This window comes from Girardinichthys multiradiatus, chromosome 18 (assembly GCF_021462225.1).
Source record: "Girardinichthys multiradiatus isolate DD_20200921_A chromosome 18, DD_fGirMul_XY1, whole genome shotgun sequence".
In the NCBI taxonomy this organism is placed as follows: Eukaryota; Metazoa; Chordata; class Actinopteri; order Cyprinodontiformes; family Goodeidae; genus Girardinichthys; species Girardinichthys multiradiatus.
This window is the reverse complement of record NC_061810.1, coordinates 33,293,820-33,311,396: the sequence shown is the minus strand read 5'-3', so window position 1 is coordinate 33,311,396 and position 17,577 is coordinate 33,293,820. Positions and strand designations below refer to the sequence as shown.

The 17,577-nt window shown below is 39.6% G+C and overlaps 1 protein-coding gene across 9 annotated transcripts in view; it reads right to left on the bottom strand.

Moving 5' to 3' along the window:
• The window catches only part of robo2 (roundabout, axon guidance receptor, homolog 2 (Drosophila)), a 426,047-nt gene that overhangs the window by 38,273 nt on the left and 370,197 nt on the right, over window positions 1-17,577 (bottom strand). For 5 of the 9 annotated variants that reach the window (XM_047391235.1, XM_047391241.1, XM_047391236.1 and 2 more), the window contains 6 exons: window positions 16,813-17,044; window positions 10,976-11,100; window positions 10,721-10,892; window positions 8,231-8,419; window positions 7,364-7,390; window positions 371-413 (listed from right to left, as the gene is read on the bottom strand). In XM_047391235.1, coding sequence (XP_047247191.1) covers window positions 371-413; window positions 7,364-7,390; window positions 8,231-8,419; window positions 10,721-10,892; window positions 10,976-11,100; window positions 16,813-17,044 — 788 coding nt within the window. The remainder of the gene's footprint in view (window positions 1-370; window positions 414-7,363; window positions 7,391-8,230; window positions 8,420-10,720; window positions 10,893-10,975; window positions 11,101-16,812; window positions 17,045-17,577) is intronic. The other 4 variants (XM_047391242.1, XM_047391238.1, XM_047391243.1 and 1 more) reach the window with 1 other exon arrangement.

The following is a 17,577-nucleotide window of genomic DNA, read 5'->3' as shown; positions in this document are numbered from 1 at the left end:
GACAGGGAAATTTATCACTCAAGAGGGCTTTGGGGTTACCCGTACCAAGCAGGCGAAAGATAAATGACAAAATAAAAGCTCTGTCTGCTTAAATTGTTTCTGTTAATTCTGTTGAGGAGATTTATGAGTATATCTATCAATGCATAAATGGAGATGTGGTAGAAATGTATATTTGGGTGTCAGGCCTGTGTGGTAGCCATTAAAACAGGTATTGGTAATCTTTTAAACCCATCAGTCATTTATCAATGTTAGAATCAGGAGCGGTTGATGTGGACCTCATGCGTGACTCTGGTGGAAAGGTTGAGTAAACCAGAGGCCATAGAATTTAAAAACAGCGATGACACGCTTTTATTTTGGTGGCAGTACTCACCTTCCATTGCCCATCAGACCACCATCAACTCTTTGGAATGTCACTAAAGGCAGGAAAAAAGAAAGAAAGACAAAAAGAAAGGCATCATGTTTATGTAAGATACAACCTGGTTTTAAATACATAATAACCTACCCTTAGATATCTTTTACCTTTGTCACGTTAGAATAAAAAACTTCAAATCAATTTTATCAGGATTTAAGAAAACAGACCAACACAAAATAACATGGAAATGTTAAGTGGAAGTAAAACAATAGTTAAATTTTTTTTTGACAAATAAAACTCTAAAAGGTGCAGAATGCATTTTGTATTCAGCCCGTTCGAGTCAATACTTTGTAGAAACACCTTTCTCCACAACTACATTTACAAACATACCCCGGACTGCTTGTAGGTGTAGTTGTGTAGAAACACCTTCCTCCACAACTACACCTACAAGCAGTCCGGAGTATGTTTCTAAGTAGCTTTTCATATCAAGAGACTGAAATTGCTCCCCAATCAATTTTGCAATATAACTCAAACTCAGTCAGATTGGATGGAGAGCGTTTGTTTTAAGGTTCAATAACACAAAACTGCAATCTATTTACTAATTATGTTACTTTTGAATGGAATAGGTTGCGCTGATTTTTATTTACTTTTATCAGAGTAAAGGGGTCAGAATGTAAATGCTTTCCATGCTATAAAAATGATTTGTAATAACTGGTGAAAGTAATGTGTAATTTTCCTTCTACTTCATAACTATTGCTACTTTGTGTTGATCTGTCACAAAGGACCAAGGAGATAATAAAGTTTCTGTTTATAACATTAAGAAATCTGAAAAAGTTCAAGAGGTTTTAGTACTTTTGAAAAGCCCCGCAAACTACTAATAAAAAGACAATGTCCTCGGTATTGTCCAGTTTACCATTGTGCTTTAGCAGCTATGAGTTCATCCTTTTTGTTTTTTATTGCACCACTTGTTTAATGGATTCACCATGGGCTTCAGTTGTCCCTCTGCAGGCAATGTCTTTGGTTCCTTTTTTAAAGCTTGTACACTGCTTCGATTTACATAAATCAAGATGACGTGTTCTTCAAGGACAAGGTGCTAGATGAGAAGCAAACCTCATTTCATCTCTTTGATTTTGCTGAAGAGGCATTATCAGATTTGTGATTAAACTCCAACAAAAATGATTAGAAAAGGCAGAAGACTCATTAATCACTTTGAGTTTTTTTTTTTTATCAGAGATACTGGTCATGTGTCTAGCAGGAATCCCCAGAAGCCATGCATGTGGTCTGATCCATGAAAAGGATGCAGAGATAAAGGGAGGAACACTTTATCTGGCTTGTAAAACTCCTAAATTGAGGCATCTTCACTGCAGTCATGATGACAAAGCAGCAGGGAAATTTTTAAGCTTGTTAAAACTTCAATGGATTGCAGGGAAGAATCAAAAACCATAGAGTTTTGGAATTTACCTCATTCCATTGAGATGAAAGGAAAAAGAGGGAAAGTATAAGAGAACTGCTTTACTAGAAAGAGAGGGGAAGGAAAGCTGTTAGTAATTTGGCTCATTTGCTCCGCAGATGGAGATTAAAGAGAGAGGAAGACTCAACATTCTTCCTTTTTTTTTTCCAGTTTCATTCAAGTTGATTCCAGATCAAGCTCGGGCAAGTGATGGGGCTTTTCTGAGAGTGACGCAGAAACAGACAAGAGCCAGAAGAAACTCCCAAAACAGATGAGAGCTCTGCTGACAGGACTCGCTGCTCTGATAAATCTCTTGATCATAGTTTAAGATGAACTTCTTTACTCTTCTTTGGCTATGAGATAAATACAAATGTATATTTCATCTTAAATATATACACTGCTCAAAAAAAATAAAGGGACAACTTAAACAACACAATATTACTCCAAGTAAATTAAACTTCTGTGAAATCAAACTGTCCACTTAGGAAGCAACACTGATTGACCATCAATTTCACATGTTGTGCAAATGGAATAGACAACAGGGGGAAATCTTTGGCGATTAGCAAGAAACACTCAATAAAGGAGTGGTCCTGCAGGTGGGGACCACAGACCACTTATCAGTACTTATGCTTTCTGGCTGATGTTTCAACCCACACAAGTGGCTCAGGTAGTGCAGCTCATCCAGGATGGCACATCAATGCGAGCTGTGGCAAGAAGGTTTGCTGTGTCTGTCAGCGTAGTGTCCAGAACCTGGAGGTGCTACCAGGAGACAGGCCAGTACACCAGGAGACGTGGAGGAGGCCGTAGGAGGGCAACAACACAGCAGCAGGACTGCTAAATCCGCCTTTGTGCAAGGAGGAACAGGAGGAGTACTGCCAGAGCCCTGCAAAATTACCTCCAGCAGGCCACAAATGTGCATGTGTCTGCACAAACGGTTAGAAACCGACTCCATGAGGATGGTATGAGGGCCTGACGTCCACAAATGGGGGTTGTTCTTACAGCCCAACAACGTGCAGGACGCTTGGCATTTGCCAGAGAACACCAGGATTGGCAAATTTGCCACTGGCGCCCTGTGCTCTTCACAGATGAAAGCAGGTTCACAATGAGCACATGTGACAGACGTGACAGAGTCTGGAGACACCGTGGAGAGTGATCTGCAGCAACATCCTTCAGCATGACCGGTTTGGCAGTGGGTCAGTAATGGTGTGGGGTAACATTTCTTTGGAGGGCTGCATGGCCCTCCACGTGCTCGCCAGAGGTAACCTGACTGCCATTAGGTACCGAGTTGAGATCCTCAGACCCCCAGTAAGACCATATCCTGGTGTGGTTGGCCCTGGGTTCCTCCTAATGCAGGAAAATGCTAGACCTCATGTGGCTGGAGAGTGTCAGCAGTTCCTGCAAGATGAAGCTATGGACTGGCCCACCCGTTCCCCAGACCTGAATCCGATTGAGCACATCTGGGACATCATGTGTTGCTCCATCCACCAACGTCACGTTGCACCACAGACTGTCCAGGAGTTGGCGGATGCTTTAGTCCAGGTCTGGGAGGAGATCCCTCAGGAGACCATCCGCCGTCTCATCAGGAGCATGCCCAGGCGTTGTAGGGAGGTCATACAGGCACGTGGAGGCCACACACAATACTGAGGCTCATTTTGACTTGTTTTAAGGAAATTACATCAAAGTTGGATCAGCTTCTAGTGTGTTTTTCCACTTTAGTGTTGTGTGTGATTCCAAATCCAGGCCTCCATTTGTTAATAAATGTGATTTCCATTGATGATTTTTGAGTGATTTTGTTGTCATTCAATAGCAAAAATATTCAATGAAAATATTTATTTCAATCAGATCTAGGATGTGTTATTTGAGTGTTCCCTTTATTTTCTTGAGCAGTGTATATATTGCCTTATGAATGTAGTAGACTTCAATGTATTTTTGGACATTTTATGTAAAAGACCGACAAAGATTAGAATATAATTATGAAAGTGAAAGAAACTGATAAACTTTTCAAAATGCTTTACAAATCTGAAAAATGTGGTGTGTTCATTCATCAACCCGGTTACTTTAAAACCCCTAAATAAAATATCTGAATAAACTAATTTGTAAACATTTAAATCTTCGCATAAACACATCTGCTCTGTGAAGGCCTTAGGTTTGTTAGAGAGAGAGATCCAGAGCTCAGGTGGAGAATTTGTCATCTATGGAAGAGATGCAAAAAGAAAGCCATTTGTTGTCTGCCAAAAGCCATGTGGGGGATACAGCAAATATGTGGAAGAAGGTGATCTTGTCAGATAACTAACATTGAACATTTTGGCCTATATGCAAAACTCTCTGTTTGGTGGAATACAAAGATTGCATTTAACCCTTAACACACCATCATCTCAATCATGGATCGTGGTAATTATTTTGTTCAGCAAACACAGAGAAGCTGGCCAGAGTACATGGGAATATGTATAGAGATAAACACAGGACGGTTATAGAAGTAATCCTGTTAGTGGATGCAAAATAGTTGAGATTAGGACAGAGGTTCACCTTCCAGCTAATGACCTTAAACATACAGATAGAGCTACAATAAAATCCAACTGAAAATTTTAGGCAAGACTTCTTCTCTTCATCCAATCTGACCAATCTGACTGAGTAGGAAGCTATTCTGCAAAGAAGAATGGGAAGAACATGCAGTACCTAGACACGCAAAGCGAATAAAACACATACACTAAAAGACTTATCGCTGAGATCATAGTTAAAGATGGTATGAAAAAGTATTAACTCAGGAAGCCTGAATAATAATGAACGCCACAGCTTTCATATGTTTAGGTGTAAAAAGGTTTCCTTCATTTTCCTAATGTACCACTTGCATAAGATACATTGAAGTTTGAGGTTAGAATGTGAATTAATGTGAAAAAATTAAATAGGTATGAATTATTTTGCAAAATACTGTATTTAGCATTTAAGTGTTTACTTCGAGCAGCTTTGTATGGATAAGAATTTTACTTTTGAGAAAGGCAGACAGACTCAGTCTTCTTTATTCAGCCAGAGCCAAAGCCCCAATCTATTTTTCCCCCACTGGCAAAAGTTGTGTTTGAGAAAACTGCTGTCTGAGTGTGGATTGACAGGAGATGGCTGGGAATGCTGTGCTGCATGAAGGCCTCTGAAGTCTCTATCTGAGTGTAGGCACATTTCTGGGCTGCTGAGAAATACTTTCATGTTAGCCAGAGTGACACGACTGGGCTGGGCTTCTCGCCTCCGTCTCTAAGATAAGCTATTTCTCCAATATGAATACAAATTAATCCCCTTTAATAAGCATCGGTGGTGGGGAGGGGGCTGACAAAGCGTAATCAGTATATAAAATTTCCATCAAATCTAATTCTTGCTGGCTATGTGCCACGACAGTGTTGTGATTTACCTCTCGTGTACTGACAGGTTTACTTTGCTGAGACAGGACACTCGATACATCAGCTAATTGTCAATACAAAGAAAGCAGTACTGTTAAACTTCTCAATCACATTCTGATTCATGTTCCAAATATTACCCTAGTCTCACCATATAATCTATGTTGAACCGAACATTAAATTGTGCTTGCCAGTAAAACGTACTTTGTGAAATAACCTGCTTCCTCTTTGGCGTATTAGAAGACCTATTCAAAACCCAACAAGTTTTACCAACATTATTCACATCTTCCATAATATGTTGTTACAGCTGCTTTTTAAAGACCAGACCAAAGTACTGCTTTAGCCTAAGCAGGGGTAACATTCAAATTCATGCATATTTTGGCAAAACTGTTACTATTTAAGGTTAATACAGGAAAGTGAAAGGTCCCCAGCATTGACCTCTGATGGGGTTAGGCACAGGTGGTTTTCATATACAATGGTTTGCAAAAGTATTCATATCCCCATTTTCATTTTGTCACATACAACTACAAACATCCCTGTATTTTATTGAGATTTTATATGATTGACCAGCACAAAGTAGTGAATAATGCAAAGTGGAAGCAAAAGAATGAATGGTTTTCAAAGACTTTTACAAAAACAAATCTAATGTGTGGTATTCATTTGATTTAGCCTCTTTTACTCTGATACCCCTTAAAAATCCTGTGCAACTATTTCAGAAATCACTTTAATTATTATATAGAGTTTACCTGTGTTTAATTTAATCTAAGTATAAATTAAGGTGAAGGCCTCAGAGGATTATTAAAGAACATTAATGAACAAACAGCATCACGAAGAACAAGGAAAACTCTAAGCAGGTCAGGGATAAAGTTATGACAAAGTTTAAAGCAGGATTATGTTATAAAACTATATCCAAAGCTTTGAACATTGGACTACTGAATGTGACAGTGGCTGATCTTAAGGTTGTTGTTCTTTGGCAGAAAGAAAACCTGTTGGAGAACCACCAAAAACCTAAAGGCTAAGGCCGAACAGTCACCTTCCTCTAGAACAACAGACCTACACATACATCTAGAGCTACAGTGAAATGATTCAGATCAAAGCAAATTCATGTTTTCGTATTGCCCAGTCAAAGCCCAAACCTAAATCCCAATTGGTATTCTCTAGAAAGACTTCAGTTTGTTGTTTAGAGATGCTTTCCATCCAATCTGAAAAAACTAGTTGTTTTCCGAAGAATGGGAATAATGTTCAGTCTTTAAATGTGCAAAGCTGATAGAGACATACCAGAAATATTCAAGTAAAATTGATACAAAGAGACTGAATATAAATGAACACCACATTTTTCAGACTATGTATAATTTTACTTCCACATCCACATCATTTGCTGTTTCAAATTTAAGGTTGTAATGTGATTAAAAGTGGACAACTTTAAGCATTATGAATACTTTTCCAAAGCACTGTAAGTTTGAAATACCGTTCTTTTCGGTTTCATTTCTTATGATCATATAGTTCAGAACTTTCTCTTTACACTACTGTTTGCTTAAAATACAGTCCTCCATCTAATGACCCTTATTTGTGCAGGGCAATATCTTTTGTGTTAAATCAGTTAAGTGCAGACAATAAACTATCAAAACCTTCAAGATGTTTTGTTTAAGATCAGATTTTAGCCAGGGAATCTGAAAAGGTAAAGCCAAAGCTGTGTGGGAAGTTGTTACAAATAAAGAACACAACAACCATTTTACAGAAAAGGGAATGCAGCACCCAGCTATCTGAATAACACTAGAGGAATGTGGATAGGTAAAGCACAGCGTAATTTGGATATTGAAAATAAAATTAAAGGAGGATCATTTTAGCAGGAGAAGCAAGATGGACAGAATGAAACCAAGCTCAGACAACGACAGCTACAACAGACATAAAAAAACTACACAGAATGAAAAAAGGGTTGTAGGCTTGGCACGGAGAAGAGTTTCAATATGCAGGGTTAAAAGTCATGGCTAATAGCAAAATTGACTTGTAAATGTTCTTGTCTGGTAGGTTAAACTGTTTTTCCCCTTATGAAGTTTCAATTTTTCATTAGCCATGATCAAACATTTGGCAGTCTGAGCATGGAAACTAAAATAGGGCAGGAGGATGAATCTGCGCTCAGGTTGGGGGGTGTGAGGAGACGGGACAAATGAACAGTACCTGCAGGGGTGAAGGTGAAGGACTGAACTGCAAAACAAGAAGACAGAAAAAGTTGTGCGTTAAAAAGCCTGCAGAGCAAAGCAGAGCTTTGAGAGGGGTGTTTGTGTGGAAATGTGGTCTCTGCACACCCGGGACAGAGTCGAGCTGAGATGCAGGGAGGGCCAGAGAAAAACAACCAGTGTGAAGACAGAATGTTGCCCAGTCTGCAGAGCTACAACCAGAAAAGCAGTCAGCTCAGATGCCACTGAGGGACAGAGCCATAAATGAAATAAAACACAATAAACTACATATAAATGTAGTACATGAAGGTGAAAAGTCACTGCCACTGCTTTTCCAGAGAAGTGAGCAAAATATATTCTCATAAATGTGCGGTTCTTAATATCTGCTTAATAAAGATGCAACAAAAAAGACAAGAAGAAAATAGTTAAATTCCATATATTTAAGTTTTTAATGAAATCGGGTGAACTTGGCAACGCAAGCAGACTTGCTTGGTAATATTGACCAAGGGTTATTCACAAATATGTGAGGGTCAGTGTGTGGGTGTTGAGCTGGACTAACTTCGGCTCCATAGACCCACAACGAGTCCATTCTGGAAACTCGTCTCCATCAACCTGGGCTAATAAATCTGTGGGTGGATTTGTCAAAAACAGCAGCCCTCGGAAATGATCCGAGCTAACATCTGTCTCCCCATGGAGCTGTAACAGACCATCCATCTTGATAATATCACTAGCAGCGTCTATGATATTGAAGGATAATGATCTAATGATAAAACATTCAAGCTATGAAAGAAGAAAAAATGAGTTGAGGGAGGTGGAAGAATATTTCATTCTTTTTGCTAAGGCACCTGAGCATTCAAGCACTGCTAACCTGCATAGTTGCTCAGACCCTTTCTCTTCTTTCTCCTCCAGTAGAGCCAGATGCTGAAGCCCATGAGGATGACCCAACAAGCACCTCCAATACCAGCAATGAAAGCAGGCTGCTTCACCACATCAGTTATCTGTTCTGTGATGCTGTTGTTCCGGTTTCCGTGTATGATCACGTCCCGGAACTCTTTTCCTGAGGGCACAAAAACAAGCAGACAAGATTAATATGGAGCTGGGTGGAGAGGTGTAAGGAAACAGGAAACATCAGTGGTGTTATGTGTCCCTTTAATCTTCAACAGGAAACTTCGGTCATCTATGAAGCACCAAATGGCTTTGAAATAATACATTTATTCACAGCTATAAATAAAAAATGGCATTGTTGGAAATTGAGCTCAAGTAAAGCAAGTCTTGTTAATTCCTACCAGAAGTCCCTTCCTAATAAAAGTATAGAAAAATGCTATGTTTGGCAGAAAACTAATAATGCACATCATCCTGAACACACCATCTTCACCGTGGCTGTGCTTCAGCACATCTAAAGGTTTGACACAATTACTTTTGCAACAAATCAATTCAATTCAGTTTATTTATAAAGCGTAGATTCAAAACGCATGTCGTCTCAAGGCACTTTACAACAAGAAAAAGTCAATTTTATCAAATCACAGAGAGATTCCACGTCAATTACATACAATGCAGTCAAGTTCAGTTTATCATTCTATTGATCCCCAATCCCAGACTATTTTGTTATGTTTCATATCAATTTACACTTTGTATCTTTTGCTTAAGGCAGCTGGTCACTTAATCCGAGGTTTCGTTTATTTTTAGCTGGGATGCAGGCCATCAAAGCAAGACACACATCTACAATGATGTGCAGTGAAACACAATGAGCAGACTGAATAAGACAGAGCTGCAGAGAAACACAGCTCAGGTGGAAAAATTGTATGTGTAGCAGAAAACTGACACTGCACATCTTATACCATCTTCACAGAAACACATGTTGGTGGTGGCTGCGTCATGCTGTGGGAATGGTTTTATTTTGTAAATCTAAATGTCGAACAGGCACGAATACTTTCAGAAAGCACTTTACTGTAAGTTTGTAATACCTTCTTACCTTGTGACATTTCATAGTATTTTATACTTCTTTTGCTTCAGGCTATTTTTCACGTACTAATCTAAAGGTCTTGTTAATGTTTAGTTGGGATGCAGGACACAGATCACAGATTGAAAAGGACAAAGGTGCAGAGATCCAAACCTCAGGGGAACACCATCGTACATCACCCTGAACATACCATCTTCGACATAAAAAATTATGGTCCAGTATTACACTAGGGGAGTGCTTTCTGCTTAAAGGTTCTAGAAGGTATGAGTACTTCTGAAAGATGCTGTAAGTTTGTAATACCTTCCTACTTTGTAGTGTTTTGTACTGTTAGCTAATCTAAGTTTTTTTTTTTTCTTGCTAGTGGGCATAAAAACCATCAAAATAGGACAAAGATCCAAAGGATGTGATGTTAAAACACAATGTGCACCGAGACAGCTGTACATCACCCTGAACACACTGTCTTCCCTTTGAAACATGATGGGGGTGACAGCGTCATGCTGTGGAGATGCTTCTTCTGCACCTCTAAAAGTTCAAAGTTAATTCAAAAGGTGTGAATAAATTTGCAAGGCAGTGTAAGTTTGTAATACCTTCCGGTTTTGTTGCGTTTCATTATATTCTAGGTTTTGCATTCTCTTTAGAGAACTCTTCACTTCGTTTGATGTTTTGTTAAGTTTTAGAGGGGATACTAGCCATCAAAGCCAGACACAGATCTAAAGGATGTGAGGATAAACACAATGTGCAGACTGAAAAAGACAAAGTCTAAAAGCTCATAACAAAGCCCCAGGTGATCAGGCTGTTTGCTTTGTTCAGCCTCTAATTTACTCCACTGCCAGTACAACACACCACATGAAATGAGAGAAGAGAGCCATGGTCTCTATTGATCCCCAATCCCACATCACCCCTGGTAGCCTCCTTGACAACATTTCTTGCAGCAAAGCTGAACTGGAACCACAAAGCACCTCAAAGTAAATCTGATCAGTGCTTATAAATTCCAATGGTAACAAATATGTGAATTATTCGCAAAACGCTCATGCGACAAAGCCGCTGATCCACATTGTTCTGTAAAAACAATCTTAGCTCAAGCACATCTAAAGACAAACAAAAATATATTATATGTGCAAGCTCAGTGTTTTGCTCTCAGAGATGGATTATGTGAGTGACACTGGGGAAATAAGAACACGCTGCAGGCCAAGTCATCAGTTATGGGTCAAATCAGAGAAAATCTGCCAGAGCTTCACATAAATCACATACAGTCGGACAACATTTCAAAACGTCACTGTTAAACAATATCATCAATTTGGTTTCTTTTTTTTAACCACACCCTTTGCCCTCCCTTACATCAGTCTTTCAAAACTTGATGGTGAAAGGCTGCGATGGCTTTCAATCAATTTATCTTACCAATGATTATAGGCTGAGGTTCACTCTTGACTCCCACTCCTGCACTTGTACTCGCAGCGACTTCCACATTATACACCACTCCCACCTGCAGCCCGCCCACCACCACGGAGCGTATGGCTGCGTCCACCGTCTTATTTACATGGAAACGTGTCTCATTCCCCAGGCACCAAATCTGAAGAAAAATAAATAGTAACATGTTCTTATTTTGTTACGTAAGAGTGATGTGAGAGTCGATCATGACTTCCTGAAGCCAACCTTGTACTCCTGGATGATGCCGTTCTGATGGTCTGGCAGAGGGGGGTCCCAGGAGATGCTGATGGAAGTGCTGTTCTGATTTCCCACTGTCAGGACTGTTACCTGCTGAGGAGGAGCGCTGGGAGCTGAAAGGGAAGGCAGATTAACAGTCAAATACACAATTCTGCAGCTCTAGAACTAGTATTTATGGGTAGTCAGTAACAAAGTGGGACATATACAGAGCATTGCTAATGTTTTCAAACCCATGAAACCTTTCTGCAATTTCTCACATAACAGCCACAAGCTTTAATTTACTTGCTGGAAGTCCTCCATGAGATGTCATTTTTTATTAGTGGTTTTTCTCTTTCTATTGACTTGAGATTTTGTTGGAAATGTAAAGTGCATTACAAATAAAATATTTTATTGTTTAAAGCTTAGGAAGTATTATAACCCAACATGGCATCATCCTTGATCTGTCTGGTATGTTTTTTGGTCTTCATGATGCTGTTTGTTCACTAATGTTCTATAACAAACTTAAATAAAGAATTTATTTACTAATTAAGCAACTTCTGAACTCAGTTGTTTGCAATATATTTTCAAGGGGTGTCAGAGTAAAGCAGACTTAAGACATATGCTCACTACAATTTTCAGATTTTTTAGTTAAAAATTGTGCATAATTTTTGGTTTATTCATTCTTGTTAATCAATTACATAAGATCTCGCTAAAATACATTACATTTCGTGGTTATTGTATCTCTGCATATTATTCTACCACTTCACTAGAGAAAAAAGAAAGGGAAAGAAGACAAAACATTGACACCAATGTACATCAATTTTAAAATGAAAAATATTTTGTATGGAAGGCACAGTTGACTTCAGTTTGTCAGGATAAGATCAGGTCAGATCTGACATGGCTATCGGCTGTCTTTAACATTTCACTGTGATTTAATATATCAGCCTCTGCTCTGCTCTGGTCTGGTGGATTTGCACAGAGGATGCTGGTATTGATTTGTGCAATGATGGCCTGGCAGAGTCAGGGAAGGCTTCTCAGTCACACGAAGTCTTCATCCCTGACCAGTTTGGCACAAGATCAACAAGCTTATTGGGATGAAGCGAAGACGCAAAAGAAATATGAAAAAGCAAAAAGTGTTTAGGAGGAGGAAACAATGTCTCAGTAAACATATCGACAGACTGTTATTGATCAGCCAGATGAAACTAAAGCCAGTAGGTGAGGATGGACAAGCACATGAGAGAGAGGTACCTGGGAAAGCATTGGCTCCATCCACAAGCAGACAGGCAGGGAGGATAGAAACAAGAGCAGTCCAAGCTTTCATAAACCTCAATTGTTAGTCCGATGGCAACAATCTCCTGACCCCACAAGGCGTAAGGGGGAAAATAAATAACAGTTGGCCCAACTGGAAATAACGCTTTAAAAATAATGTTTTCTCATTTCCGCACTGGCTGGCAGGGTAGCGGCACCGCAGCAGAATACTGACAGGTCAATTACTCCTGGGCTGCCTCTCCCTCACCTCACCTCCATCCAAAATGGCACGTGTCACCCTGTAAATCTGTGCTCATCCCTCAGTGCAATTGGCTACACCGGCCTCCAGAGAGCCAGGAGGTCCTGGCATGGTGGAAGATGAATGGTTCCAATGATGAACTCAACACCTTGGCCAGATTAGAAACAATCTACCAAGCGAGCATCTGATCAAGCATCTCGCTCTGCGGTGCTGCATTACGTTCAGGTGATGAAGTGCCCGGCTTGTCCATGCAAGCCATCAGAGACAATGTCGTTCAAAGTTAATGTTATGAATGATTTAGCAGCTGATTATCATGCATATTTGTGCTAAACAATACGCATTTTTCATTAGAGGCCTTGGAGGCTGTGCTAATAGGGCCATTAGCAGAGTGATGTATGGCAGGCAGGAATGTGAACCCCTGTCTTGCATGTGCACACCATGCTGTGCTGAGTGATGGGGGGGCGGGGGTATACAAGCAGATAATATCATTACTAAAAAGTAACCAATAGTTAATGACTAGTCGTGGGTGGTGTGGGATCTCCCTAGAGAGCAACGTAGAAAATTAGCCTACAAATTAACTTTTACAGAAACAAAATAGATTTTTTTCTTCCTGAATAAGCTTTATGCTGCCTAAAATATGTTCATCCTCAGTTATGTTAGTTTCTCAGATGGAACAGGATGAAAGCCAGAGTTAATTTGTCAGCCAAGATATACAGACCCTTGCCAAAGCATGCCTGCCCCTTAAACATTTCGCATTCTGTCACCTTATAACCACATGCTTGCTTTGTTTCTTTTTGAATGGGATTTATATAATTGATCAACAACATTGGGGTGCATAATTGTGAAGTGAAAGTCTAATAATCCATGGTTTTCAAATATTTTTATGAATAAAAATTTGAAAATTGTGATCTGCATTTGTAACCAGTTCCTCCTAATCTGATGGCCTTAAATAGTAGATCCCACTTGTTTGTAATAACTTCTTAGCGGTAATAAGTCTTTTGAGGAATGTCACTACCACTTTAGCTTATCTTGAAACTGAATTTGTTGCCCATTCTTTCTTCTATAATATCTTTAACTCACTCAGACTGGGTGGAGAGTAACTATTAATAACAATTTTAAAGTCTTGCCACACATTCTGAATTAGATTCAGGCCTGGGCTTTGACAAGACCAATCCAACAAGTGAATATGCTTTGATCTAAGCCATCCAATTGCAGCTCTGGCTGTATGTTTAAAGGTGTTGTCCTCCTGGAAGGTGAACCTCTGGCTTGGTCTACTGTAGCCTTTAATCTGTTAAGCCCTAAGGGGTTTTAGAGCCATTTCCGCATGAAATTATATGGCTAAAATAAATCAAGTATAGCTCCAAAGTTATAATGCCTACATGCAAACTTTTGGTACCTGTGTAAAGATAAGACATAAAAGAATATTTTTCCAGTGGAAGCACTATTTTAACTGTTACCATGTTTGATTTATTTGTGATTAAACAAAGAAAAAATTAAAATTTTTGCACCTCGCCAAATGTTTCTTTCTAAATGAACATTATAAAACACAATGGAAATCCTTTGGAATTCCTAGGAAAAGCCCCAGGTTGCATTAATCCACATCTTCACTATAACTGCAGCAAATATGGACTGAATAAGTTGAAGCATTTATGTTCCACAAAAGTTTTAGAGGGCAATGTCCCAGGCGGAAATGATAGTCAGGTATAGGGTGCCAAAATGTTCCCAAATGTGTTTTTCACCTCATAAAAAGGAAATAAAAGGGAATTTGGTCAAATAAAATGCTGATTTCCATTGTAGGTGTCCTTCTGCATATGACAAAGCCTTTGGGTATGACATTTACCCTGTGTATCATCAAAATGTACAGTTTCAAACATAACTGGAAGCTAACGGAGTAGCACGCAAGCTAGCAGCCGGCGTACAGCGACCAGCAGGTGGAGTTTTATCTAGTTTTATAGACCGCCAAAAAGGTCACCTCAATCCATCCTGTCTGATAAACTGCAGAAATGCATCCCCACAGCAAAATGCTGCCACCACCATGTTTGGATAGTGACGTCCAGTGTTTTGTATGGTTAATTAAATAGTACTTGTTGAAAAGTTGGGAGACTGTTTAATAACCTAACCCTGCTTTGAACATCTGATGTGTTCCTGGCGTTAAATAGTGTGATAGAACTAAAGCCCTCACCTGTATTTATACTTAAATTACATTTCACAAAGATGGAGTCTTTATTCATTAGATTACATCTGAAGGCAACACTTGACAGTAGATTGTAATTAGTGGTATCAGAGTAAAGGGGGATGAACCAAAAATAAATCTAATTTCTGTGTTTTTGTAAAGACATTAAACCATGTGGTACCTTACTTCCAAGTATGTGCTACTTTTTTATGGCCAATCACAAAAACTCCTAATAAATCATTGAAGTTAGTGGTTGAAATGCAAAAAATGTAAAAGTTCAAGGGCTTTCAAAAACTTTTAAGCCATTGTAAATATTTATATAGAGAATGAAGTAAACGTTGTGAAGGGAATTGGTTGCAGTTGCCCTAACCTTCTCTGGGGGTTCTGTAATTGTGTTAGCTAATGGACAACCTAAGTTTTAATCACCTCTTGAACTAGATTCTCTTCCTCATTTAGCTAGCCCTATTAGTCATCCAATGCAGCCTGAATCGCCTAGAGCAAAGTGTTTCACTGTGTATTAGTTATGAACAGGCACAGCAACAGGGTTATGACATAAATAGATATTGGCTGAAATTCTGGGGGACTGGGGTGTGGATAGAGGACAGACAGGGGGTACTATCAGCACAAGTAATAGATGGGACATGTAGCTTCTGAGGTCTATGGGAGATATGTAGGTAAGCTGGCATGTGTGTTTTCCTCATGTTTGTGTGTGTATTCCTTTTTGTGTGTGTTGGGGACAGCCGTGATGTGGTGGCAGTTCCACTCCTGTGGCCAGTCAGTGTGAGCAGTGCATATACACGCTGGCCATAGGAGATATGGTCCCCTTGAGAAAAGGGAAATAAATGAGCCTGTCAACGCAACAGGATGTGAACTGTCTCCAATACATGCAGGCCTGGATATGCTGGGGCAAGATAGGCTTCACCTCCAGACTAAAGTGTCTGCATTTGTCTTTTTGCGTTGTGGAGAGGACATATTATAAGCCTTCACCACACTAGCTAATTCATGTCATTAAACCCAAAGGCTGGTGTGGTACTGATGTATGCAGTTTTTTTCCCCAGCAATGGTCAAAATAGTAAGTTTATCCAAAGAAAAACCCAGTGTGCATCCTTGTCAGTAATTTTGTACAACACTGCACTCTGGCCTAGTCAGAGTCTCTATATATCAAGCTTTGGGTGACAGATAATCTTTGTGGAAGGAGGTGTATAAAGTTTCCAATCACAGTTTAAGTCTGTCCTAAACTGTCTTTGGACAGTCTGTGGATGCTGAGTGATGGATTAGAAGAAGGGTACCAACATCACAGGCAATCACTTAATATAAAAGAAAGAAACACGGTTCTACTATGACCTCAAATGACCTTTTTTCATTTGATTGCTATGTTTCCTACATGGCTTGTGGCAATACAATGCTTTCCTCTTAACACTCTTTCATAAAGGTCTGATTTGTGGTGTTCAAAACTAAGACTTGTCTCGTAGACAGATTATTCTACCTAAGCTGGGCACCTCTGCAGTTCCCCCAGAGTTACCATGGGCCTCTTAACTGCATCTCTGATTCATACTCTCCTTGCTAGACCTGTCAGTTGGGTTGGCAGTTAAATCATATTCTTCATGTTCAAAGTTTGGGATATTGTTTCATAACATCACTCTGTTTAAACCTCTATCAACCATATCCCTGACCTGCCCGATGTGTTCCTTGGTCTGTTCCATAATGTTCTCCAGCAAACCTCTATGGCTTTCAAACAACAGTTGCATTTATACTGAGATTAAATTACACAAACAGACTCTATTTATTAATTAGGTGAGTTCTGATGGTAATTGAAAGCACTGGATTTTAATTAGAGGTGTCAAAGTAAAGGGGATAACATACAAGTGAATGCCACACTTTGCAGATTATGAATAAAACATGTATCATCTTCCCCATTCTGCACAATTATGTTACTTTGTGTTGATCTATGACTTAAAATCTAAAAAAAAAACACTTTCAGGTTTGTGGTTATAACATGACAATGTAAAAAAAAAATTAAAAGCCTATAAATACATTTGCAAGGCACTGTATATTGGCATTAAACTTTTAAACTTTACATTGAAATGGCAATAAAACAACAGAAGAACACATAAAAGTAACCGAAAGGGTAATCTCCATAAACACATAAATTCTTTCACTTCTCACCCTCCTCAGTGGTCCGTGCTGTCTTGGATTCGCTGTCCATGCCTTGAAATTCGTTAAAATAAGGCCGAACCTTGATCTCGTAAACAATACCCTTCTTGAGCGACGATAGGATGACGCTGCGCTCAGAGGGCACCTTCACATCCTGGGTCTGCCATGGTCCTGGTGAAGGAAGCCCTGATGTCTGCCTGTACAGAACCCTGTAACCCTGGATGAACTGGGACTGACGGTCCACCTGCGGAAGCAATAAAGGCAGGGTTATCATTGGAAGGAAAGCATGTGGAAGCGATTAAGTGAATACCACACATTGGTGTTTTCCTGCAGTGTGCTTTCTAAGATTGCATGCATGACACTTTAGAGGCTGTAACTTGTTTAATGGGGCTTTTATCACCAGCCTTGCCACACTCTGCTCAATTATAACACCAGGATATTACCTCATGCTAACAGCTCCACCTTAAAGGACAAATGCATGTCCCATATGTGCAATAAATACAACACAGTGACACCTTAAAGCACGCCTCTCTGCATCTAAGATGGGCTGCAACTATAAGAATGCTGTGCAGCCTCAAATACATATACCCATGGGAATGCAGACATTTTCCCCAGAAAAACACAAAGAGGGGGTGTTTATGATAAAAAAGCATGAAAGAAGACTTCCCTTTAAACTCTGGCTACTTAGTTAAACAGAAAAAGCTGAATTTATGCAGAGGAGGAGTAGGCGCATAACTCACTGTAATGGCTTGTTAACAGTAGAGGAAGTGAGAGCTG